Source organism: Parasteatoda tepidariorum, unplaced genomic scaffold (assembly GCF_043381705.1).
Source record: "Parasteatoda tepidariorum isolate YZ-2023 unplaced genomic scaffold, CAS_Ptep_4.0 HiC_scaffold_1404, whole genome shotgun sequence".
NCBI classification, from domain to species: domain Eukaryota; kingdom Metazoa; phylum Arthropoda; class Arachnida; order Araneae; family Theridiidae; genus Parasteatoda; species Parasteatoda tepidariorum.
This window is the reverse complement of record NW_027261399.1, coordinates 261-11430: the sequence shown is the minus strand read 5'-3', so window position 1 is coordinate 11430 and position 11170 is coordinate 261. Positions and strand designations below refer to the sequence as shown.

Below are 11170 nucleotides of genomic sequence, written 5' to 3'. Positions count from 1 at the left end.
TATATTCTCAGTAGTTTTAATTTGCTAAACCAGGTAGTTTTTCAAGTAGTAATTGTCTCTTATGAGAACTGAGGAAAAATATAATTTCCAGCTTTATTTTTTCAATTGGTAATTTTTTTTCACTAAATGTTAAGTATCAATGTAATCGTTTTTATAATAATAGATTAGTACACAATTGTATGTCAACACATTATTTATTACCTTAAACTGTCTGGAATTTATTATTAAAGGGTTGTGCTTGCGTAAAATTTACTATCGTGGAAATTCAGCTTTTTTGCGTTTTAGCTAATCTCATCCCTGATATTAGGAAGGTCTCGTATTAAAAAAAAATATTTTTTGAAAATATAGAAAATTTTATAAGATTAGTTGTGTAAAGGTTAATTTAGTATCTGTTTATATAATATAGTTTATATAATCAGTTAATCAAATTCTGTAACATTCCATTAATCAATGATACAAATTGTGCTGATCAATGGACATTATTTGCTAAAAATCGTATGTTTCATTTACAATTGAGGTTTTATCTACACCTGTGTGGGTAAACATTCATTATATATTATGTAAATTAAAGTTTAGAGTTGTCACTTGTATTTCAGTACTGATATTTATTGCCGAATATTTGTTTATAATGGTGGATTTTTTTCCATTATCGCAGACTTAATTCATTACTATATTTACTTTTGAATGTTTGTCATATTTTTTAATACACAGTGTTATGTTTAAAAATGATATGTTTACATCATCACAAGTGTCTGAAATCGTGATTTGCATACAATTGTGCTGGCCTCCAGTAATTGCAACCATGCATGCTCCTCTCACTTAACACACTGTCCAAGTCGTACCTTATTTTCATGCTGTTTGATAAAGCATGTGGCGAGTGTTAGTTGAACATAATGTATTTCATTAGTGCTATTTTTTTTCTATATTTTTTTAGAGGCTGTAATTTATGTAACATCTGTAAGAGTTCTTGTTCTCCATATTTATCAAAATTATGAATTTCAAAAGTTATATAATTCCAAATTGTGATGAATATATAATAAACTACAATTAAAGTTTAATGTTAACTATATAAATTCAGTATTACTTGTATAAGTTCTCCGAAGCAGAATTGTGGCGACATTGTCGCAGAACATTACAGAGTTCTTGTGGAAAGATTTTTTATTTGGGAAGCAAAGGCGTTTTTTTTTTTTTTTTTTTTTTTGAAAGGTATTAGTACTAGAGAGAATTGTCTCGGAAAGTTCGAAAAAATCCTGCTGCAGGGTATAAGTCATATCAAAAGTTTATATATTGAATGAAAACACTTGTAACAGCCACAAGTATAAAGATTTAAATTTTAGAAATTTACAAGTTTCTGTAACTTGTCATGATCCTGATCCTAAAGTGTACTACTAGCACCTATACTTCTGAAGAAATATTCTAAGACTTATTAATAAATAAGAAAATTCATTAAAATTAATAAAATATTTAGATTGTTTAAACTTTTTAAAACACAGTATTTTTTTCTCTTCAAGTTTTGTCTTTCTAACTGATTAAAATTATTGTGCCTGCACAATATTCAAGTTTTAACACATTGGGCATGGGAAAGTAGGGTAGCCTCAAAATGTTCTTTCATTGGAATTCAAATTTGTCCCAGAAAGGAAAAAAAGTGAACAGATGTGTTTCGTTAGCTATTTAAAAAAAATAATAAAATAATGATAACAATAACTTCTGTTATATGTATTCTTAAAAAGTAATTTAGAAAAAAGTTAATTACTTATAATGGATTTTCATTTATATGCACTTCAACATAAATTTATAAATTGAGCATAAATAATGTAAATACTGTAATTAGTAATTTCTAAAAATTCTATCTAGATTGCATTAGATAATTATTTATTTTACATTAATTACTTAGATATATTTGAAAAACTAAATTTTTAATTTCTTTGATTTGTTAAATATTGTTATAATTAAGAAAATGTTCACTACTTTTAGAACAATTTTATAGCTGCTTTATACTTACATTGATTGATTATGATTGTTAAGTTTGTAATGAATAAATATGTTTATTTAATATTTTTGTAATTATTTTGGTTGATTTATCTATTCACTAAAATTCCGAACTATTTATCAGGAATTTTTTCAAAAGCTGGGAAGCTTAGGATTTCATGGAATAACAGTACCTGGTAAGCATTAAAGTAAATTTATGAGGCACAATTGAATGTATCATTTTTTTTTTAAATTTGTTCATTTAAATTAATTGATTTTAGAAAAATATGGAGGTTCAGGTCAGGGATTTTTGGACCATATTATCATCCTGGAGGAAATGTCTAGAGTTTCTTCTGCTATTGCTCTTAGCTATGGTGCTCATTCCAATTTGTGCATTAACCAAATTGCTAGGAATGGAAATGAGGCTCAGAGAGCCAAGTATTTGCCAAAGGTACTATGATTCTTATTATATTTGTTTTGTGTAGTGGTACTAAATTTAAACAAATTATCCAGAATGTGAGTCTTTACAAAGAGTTTCTAGGAAATGAGCTTTTCCCCGTAAAGTAAAAGTGATTATCTGGCATGATACATATGATCAAACACATAAAGTGTGTTTGCAAGCAAATATATGATCAAACACATAAAGTATGTTTGATCATATGTTTGCTTTAAATGTTCTGCTGTGAATTTCATTAAATTCAACTTTAGCTCTGAATGTCATTCAATTACTTGATAAATGGAACATTGTTTATATAACACTTACACTATATTTATGATAAATTTTTTTATATTTATTCTGACACTTCTTAATGACAGTCTTTTTCAGAGTTGCATCAAATGTACTAAAATGCATTATATGCCATAATAGTTTATTAGTTATTTTGTTTTAATAACTTTATATCATGAACTAATATTTTTTAACATTTTTGATAGTTTTCAAACAGCTTTTTTTTTTTTTTTTTGAATAATAGTGTTAAGCTTTTATTTAATAATGGTTATTTATTTATTATTATTTGTTATTAGTGAAATTAAGATATTCTATAATAATTTTTTAATTTTAGTCACTGTATTTCATTTTGAATCTTTATATTTAAAGTCCATATTAATTTTTAGCTGATAAGTGGAGAGCATGTTGGTGCATTAGCTATGAGTGAAGCTGGATCTGGATCCGATGTGGTTTCTATGAAATTAAGAGCTGAGAAATCAGGTAAAATGCTCCTTTCTTTCTCATTAATGAAGTATTAATAACTTCAGAATCTTTGTTAACGAATGAAGCATTAATGAATTCTAAATTAACTATGATTGAATGAAGTATTATTAATGAATGAAGTATTATTAATGAATGAAGTAAACTCATGTTTGTGAAAATTGTGACACCATGAAGATATCGTCATAATTGAATGAAATTTACTACACAGTTGAGTGGTAGTGGTACAAATAAATGATTAAACTTTCAAAGCAAACAAACAATAACAAGAGATCGAAATCAGTATTTTGTGTNCTGAAATTCTAATCATTTACATATTATGCTCTACTTTGCATTTCCTGAAAATTTCAGCTCACTCGCGTAAGTCCTTCATGGTGTTGCAATTTTCACAAACATGAGTTTATTAATCAATTTCTCATTAATGAATATGTTGTGTATTTAAGTCATAATTTTGTTTTATATTTGTTCTTAAGCTAAATTATTGTGTTTAGCTGAATTAATGTGTTTAGCTCAAGGCTCCGTAACCTGTTGAAACGTCAGAGTTAAAAGTTACAATTTACAAAATATTCCAGTTTTTAACCCACTGGCGGTTTAGCAAAAGGGCAAGATTAGGAGAATGTCTCTCCCCGATACTCTATATCCCTATCTAATAACATAGAAAAACTGGTTTTGCTGTGCGGTGAAGACTGTCGGTTAAAATAAGACTTTTTGCATGCAGAACCGTCAGTGGGTTAAAGAGCCACTAAAAATTTTCGATTTAAGAATATAGTATTTACTTACATGTATTTGATTTAAAATAAACAACTTTAATTGCGTAATAATATTTATTCATATAAAAACACAAATGTAGATAGTTACATCATTGAGAGCTTTTGGCTTTAGATGCCTTTTAAAAGCTAAATTAAATCTGGCTTATAACTTGTTGTTTAAATTTTGTTTGTTTTGGATTGCTTGAAACTCACAGCGAATCCATCCTTCATGTTTTTTAAACCTATGCTGAAGGAATTCGTCTTATAATTATATCTATTTGTCTTATAATTTTCAAAATTAATTAATTTACTGCTTATCCATGTCTTCAACAAAAATAACTAATTTTTTCCAAAGCAAACTACTTCTGCAAGCAAGGCGTAGGCTGGGTTGCCCTTTCCTTGCAGTTTTAGATTTATTTCATTTAGTATCAACCATGAAGTTGAATTTTTGCAGCTCTTTGTATTCTTCCAATTAGTAATGTTCAATGCTTTTTCAATTAAGGAATGTTTTTATATTACTCAAGCACAAAGCAAAACTTTGCAATATGTTACCTCTGGAAAGCTATCGCACTTTATTGTGCAGAAATCGGTTAGAAAATTGGCTATCTATTTCTTCGAGGAAATCTTTAAACTGGCAATCTTACTGTGGTTTTGTGAAGTTGCTGTTAATAATCTTAACTACCAAATTCGTGACCTCAACTATTTCGGCTAGAAATGTTCGGGCACAAAGCACTTCTTGCTGAATTATGCAGTGAAAAGTTAGAATTTCTTGGTTAATTTTTTTCTGCTGAATTGATGTTACCCCTTTATGTATTCTATCTCTAAGAACAAAACAATAGTTCAATTTTATCTCATTACGGTCATGTTAAGTGTAGTGGTTTGTAATTAACGATTATGAAATAGAAGCTATTTTGAAATTAGGCACTTAAAAATATTTTTTTCTTAAAATATTTTGTTTTGAGAATACATTACTAATTTTTTCGCATATAACTGGAGAGCCGCAACTTAACATCAAAAGAGCTGCACACGGCTTACAAGCCGCAGATTGTGGACCCCTGATTTAGCTGAATTATTGTGTATGCTGAGTATTTTGTTTCCCATCTATTGTTGCTTCGAAAGTTGTTCTTTTTCTAGAGCTATGTAATGCATTTCCTGACTGTAATTTCAATTGTTTTAAAGATAAATACTATAATTGTGTCTAAGATGATTACTTTTTGCTTATCCTCTATTTACTGGTTTTGTTTGATAGGATGGCTAATTTTTCAATTATTGTTTTACTAGCCAATGACTTTGCAAGTAATGTTTTTTTTTTAAATTTTTTGTTTCTGAGTCGAGCAACATGAAAAATTATTAGTAAAATTTCAATATTAGTAAAATTTCCTTAGAAATGGCTATGCAATCGTAGGAAAATTTAGAAAATCTATCTTGATTATAATTTTTTACAGTTCTTTAAAAAGTTGCTTTTTATTAAGGAAAAAATAAATGTTTATGATTATTGCTTAACTAATTGGGTGCTATCTCGTGAAGTATATTCAAAATTGTTTCTAAAAAAATTTATCATATGAAGCTAATTTTTCATGTCTTTATAATAGGAGATCATTATGTATTAAATGGTTCAAAATTCTGGATAACCAATGGATCAATTGCTGATGTTCTTGTTGTATATGCCAAAACTAAGTTTGATACTGACAAACCTCAACATGGAATCACCACATTTTTAATTGAAAAAGTAAGTCTTATCTATTTTTTTCCTTCTAAATTTTAATGATTGCGACAATTGTTGTTTAGTATTTTACTAATATTTTGTAGTAAAGTTGTGGTGAATACAGTTAAGTTTTCTAACAGTTGATTTTAATTGTGATTGTTTCATTCTCATTAAATGTTTCAGTTTTAGATTTATGAGGCTTTTCTTGCAGGGTTTTTAAAACTTATAATGTGTTCATTGTAGTAATTTCTTTTTTATTGTATGCAGTTAATATTAGGTTTTTTTTGTGCATTTACATTGTTGGTTAGACAATTATACAATCTTTGTTTCACAGGGAATGCCAGGATTTAGTACTGGAAAACCACTTGATAAATTAGGAATGAGAGGATCACCTACATGTGAATTGATATTTGAAAATTGCAAGGTCCCCGGTAAGATTCTTAAATGCGTAAAATCTGCTGTTACTTCTTTAGATACTGTGCAATTGTTTTTTATGTGTGAGAGCGCAAATATTTTTTTAATGTAATAGCAACACGGCCATATAATATGACAGCAACTGTTAATTTTTACTGTTCGCCACTTTGCTTAAACGAAACCAAGCATTTTTTTTTGTTCAAAGATATGTAATACTGCTGATGATGAATTACAACACTTTTTATTACATATTGTTTTATTATTTTTATCTTTTTGTATAATAGATATCTGCTCTAATTTTCGTCGGTAGCTTTTGCACGTGTTTATCAAAGTATAATTGCTGTTTATAATTTAAAAAATATTTCAAAATATTTTTTAAGTACTAATTCATTATATATATATATACTTGCGGAAAAAAAATCATAACATCAAATATGAGTTGTGATTAACTAAATTTGGTAGATTTGTTTATACAACTAGAAGATGATGGTTATTCAAACTTCGTGCTTGGCGCATAAGCGCTAGTAGTGCCACTGTGAACATGCAAATCAGGATTGCTTTAAATTTGTGTTCTACAGTTCATATACGTTACTTTTCATTAAATTTTGACAGGGTGAGTTGCTGTTAGTCAAGAACACATTTAAGAAGACGAAGAAGCCATTATCAACAGCTAACTGGCTTTGAACTTGGTCGTGCAATAGGCAGTTAGAAGGTGGATGCGACGTTGCAGAAAGACGGGAGAAATGTATCCCTGTGCATGAGTGTTGTCAGCAGTTTTCAAGGGAAGATACTGCTGTACGGCATGCAACAGGCCTGGAACTCCATTCCACAAAATAGCATACAGCGTCTGTATGACACAGTGCTTGTTCGTTTGCGTGATTGCCTTCAAATTTCTGGTGATTATAAAATACTGGTTATTAATGTACCAGTATTTCACATTTGAAATGGTTTTTCTCTTAATTGTATTAACCTGAAGAAAACAAACTTGCTGAAATATATATATATATTACTTGCATATGTGTGTATATATATATCATACATAACATACATACATACATCTAAGTTTATTATGTACATACATAACCTGTTTCCTTGATTATAATTCATGGAAAATATCATATATGCTAAAATAGTAACAAGTTGTAGAACATTTAACGATAAAAATAATGTATTGTTTTGAATTTGTTAGTTTTACAATTGTACAGATACATTCATGTGTTCAAAGATACATTCATGTTACAAATTTCTCGTAACAAAAAACTCAAATATTAGTTTCACTAATTTCTATTTATAACTGAACAGAAAATTAAATAATTTACCTGAATAGCATGTATACTTAATTGCTAGTTATCTATTTTTTTAAAAAAAATATAGTTTGAATTCTATTTTGATACCAAAGTTTCAGCTATGAATTATTAAGGTATATTACTTTTTTAATAAAATTATTTTTATATGATGTATACAGGATCATAAAAAAAATGAGTTACCACGAAATAGAATTATGCAACTTAATAAATAAACATGAACATAAATTTGATATTAAAATATATTATTATGTTTTATAAGTATTTCCACGTGTTTCAATATGGACACAATTAGTTACCTAACTGGTATCAAGTAAAGATATTCAATCTCCTATCATATTTTGTGAAGCATCTCTGATGTTAAAATTTCAAATGCTAAGTTTTTTTTTAGGGTGTTGATATCAGTGATTATATCACTGTACTCAATAATTTTAATTTATGCCCAGAAAGCTCTGAGGGGTCAAATTAAAGCGTACTAGAGACTACTGACTTTTAGTTTCCAATCAATACATCGCAGGGACAGCCTTTTATTTAAAGTATCATGCAAAGATATAGAGAAATCACATGATTTATGGTTACGGTTTCTAAAACATCAAACTGGATAAAAACATTAATTTCCACCAAATCTTGATAAAGTTTCTTGTAGTTATTTTTTATTTCTGAGGGATCTAAAACTCTTGGCTTAACACATTTAGACTGGAAAAATTGCTTTATGTGAGAAAACCGTTAATGCCATTCTTGAGAAGATTAACAAAACCTTTATTTGTTTACTTGAATTCGACACAAGGATTATTTCTGTATGCTCAAAATGAATTTGTAACGAGGTTTAAAATCACAGCATTCCTTTTGATGTTCCTGTATTGATATGAGTTTGCCTAATAGTTGAAATTTTTAATAATATAAAATTTGAAATTTTATGAATTTTTTTTCCCTAGCTGAAAATATTATGTCTTCAGAAGGGAAAGGGGTGTATGTCTTAATGAGTGGATTAGATTATGAAAGATTGGTATTAGCAGCTGGTCCAGTTGGGTAAGCTATGGTTAATTGGCATTATTTTCAATGTGATATAAATTCTAAAATGCAAGTAGATATGAGTTGGAAATAAAATTACTTATTCTTATGTGCAAGATACTTTTTTTTCTTCTATTACATATCTTCAAAAGTTTTCAGTAAGCATTTGTAATGTTAATTCATTACAGTTGTTGCTATTTGCTCTAGATAATAGTTAAAAAATTAAGGAATATAAAAGCAAAAAAAATCTTAAGAAATGAATATGTTAATGAAAAGCAACTATCACTAATTGTGTTTTTAAATTTTATGAATTATGGGTGCTTAAATAAGTAAGGAAATCAAAAAATTGTTATTGTCTACTTCTCATCGTCAATTATCTTAATTGAAAAATTGTAAGAAGTCTACAAAAATTGTAACTCTATAATTACAATATTGAATTTAACATTTAATTAATTTTTGATATTATAAATTAGGATATTGTAAATTTTATAAAATTTATGAATTTATTTATATTTTAATAAAGCCAAGCACAATATGAATGTGATACTGCAGCAATAATTAATACATGTATTTTGCTGATACTAGTCATAAAAATCTATATAATGAAATAATTTAACCAATTTTCTTGTCTGTGATAATTTTTGTTGTTGCACACAGTAAGACCCATCTCAATCCTCTTATAGTGTTATTGCTCTTTTATGAATTACCAACTGAATACATGTTCTTCATACAAGGAGGAAAAAAGGAAGAAATTATTATATCTATGCTGAACAACATTACGAAACTGAAAGATATTTGCCAACATAAATTATAATGTTAAAATAATTGCATTTTTAAATTTATTACCATATTTTGTCCTTGCTGGTGGCATTGCGCTATTAGACTAAGCAAAACATGCTTTTCATTCTTCATCTCATCAAAATAAAGATTAGCTGTATTTAACATCCTGTTCGAGGACTCCCAGTTAGTTAGCCAAATTTGAGACTTCTATCTTGGTAAAAACCTGCATTACCATCAATTTGGCTAATTACCATGGTACTTACAAAATATCAAAATGAAACTTTTATAGTTTTTCTATTTATCTCGTAAAGAACTCTTGTTCCAAATGTTAGCTTTTTAACTTCACGGAAAGTGGGAGAATTAGTGAGTAATTGAATGAATGAATGAGGACTTTGAGTAAATGAGGACTTCACTTTTTATAATTACAGATATTCAAAGATTCAGTTTATTTTCAGTTATTTTAATTCAAATACTTTATCATATTGTGTTATCTATAAGTTTGTAAAAATTTTTTATTGTTTGAATATATTTTGAGACTTACATTGTTTAGAAGTAATACCATATTTAATGGAGCAATATCCAACTTCCTATGCATATTTTTCATAACTTTTCTGTCACTGTTTTTCATTACGCCTTGTACGGGTACATTGGCAAAGATTCTCCAATTTTGTGGATACGTTTTTTAAAATATATTTTTGTAATATATTAAAAAAAAGCCGACCAGGTAGCCGAGTGGTTAGCGTGTCTGACTGCGGAGCCATTGGCCCGACGNTTTTGTCTGGAAAAAATACATGTGTTCATGTTTTAATAGTTAAATAGTTTTTTGTCATTTTTATAATGTAATCAAATCATTCTGTACTCAAAAAATATTATGAGCCTGCAGATACTTTATTTTTATTTAGTCGCATTTTTACTATTATTTAGTCGCAGAACAGCTTAACAATCTTTTTAGTACTGAATAAGGCAAAAAATGTACATGCTTAAGGAAATGGTTTAAAGATGCATATTTCTTTTTTTTTCTTTTTTGAATTTAAAGTAGGAAGTTTTTTTTTTCAAACTTAGAAGAAGTAGAGTCTGGTTTGAAGAGATTGAAAGCAATGTTTAGGGTATAAATGGCTGTCCACCTCTGGTCACTGGAGTACAGGGTTGGCAAAAAATCAGGTTTTTTGGGAAGAAACCAAAAAACAATTTTTTGTTTTTTTCCGAAAAACCAAAAAACAACCAGTTTTTTTGGAAAAAACCATGGTTTAAACTTATTGGTTTAAACCATGCCAACCATGCAGGAGTATCCATTTTGAGGATAGAGAATGTAATAGTTTTTTCATGGAAGGTTCATAAGAAATAGTTTTGCAGGAGCGTTCATAACGTGAGGTTTCAGTGTACTATAAGTATTTTTAGGTTTTCTTATGATACACGATATATTTCTGATATTTAAATAAAAATGAAGAATTTACTTTTCTTATATTTTCTAACTGAAAATTTAGTTATTCTATTCTTATTCTTTTAAGTGTTACTGTAAATTTTTATTTAGACTTATGCAAGCCTGTTGTGATATTGTATTCCAATATGTTCACGAGCGAAAGCAATTTGGACAAAGGATAGGTGAATTTCAGGTTTGTTGACCTGATTTAAGCATTTTCATATTTATTATTTATATATATTTTTTATGTCAACTTGAAATTCTTATGAAAATTCTTTATAGTTAGATTTTGTTCAGTTTTTGTTAAATGTTTAGTAAATAGTCTCATCTGTTTTCTCTTGCCAACCATCAAGAGTAAAATTTAGTGTTTAGATAAGCTATAGTTTTGAAAATGATGTGTATTAAAATAATTGTCATTGTGTATTAATCTAAAGAGTGAATAGTTCATTTATTTAGAGATTTTTTTAGTCCATACAATATCAGATTTTTTTAGTAGCTAGGTTACACTAATTTTTTATTTTCTTTTTAAATTGTACTTATTTTTTGATATTTTAATAAAGTATAAGAAGTTTTTAAATACCATTTCTTCCATAGTAATTGCACATTGTAAAG

At 27.8% G+C, this 11170-nt stretch overlaps 1 protein-coding gene across 1 annotated transcript in view; it reads left to right on the top strand.

Moving 5' to 3' along the window:
* Nucleotides 1-10829, top strand: part of LOC107453801 (isovaleryl-CoA dehydrogenase, mitochondrial) — an 11591-nt gene extending 762 nt beyond the window's left edge. The window contains exons 2-8 of the mRNA XM_043056926.2: nucleotides 2114-2165; nucleotides 2250-2419; nucleotides 3082-3175; nucleotides 5517-5653; nucleotides 5964-6060; nucleotides 8283-8376; nucleotides 10670-10829. Of these exons, the coding sequence (XP_042912860.1) occupies nucleotides 2306-2419; nucleotides 3082-3175; nucleotides 5517-5653; nucleotides 5964-6060; nucleotides 8283-8376; nucleotides 10670-10760 (627 nt within the window). The 5' untranslated portion in view covers nucleotides 2114-2165; nucleotides 2250-2305 and the 3' untranslated portion in view covers nucleotides 10761-10829. The remainder of the gene's footprint in view (nucleotides 1-2113; nucleotides 2166-2249; nucleotides 2420-3081; nucleotides 3176-5516; nucleotides 5654-5963; nucleotides 6061-8282; nucleotides 8377-10669) is intronic.
* Nucleotides 10830-11170: the final 341 nt, after the last annotated feature.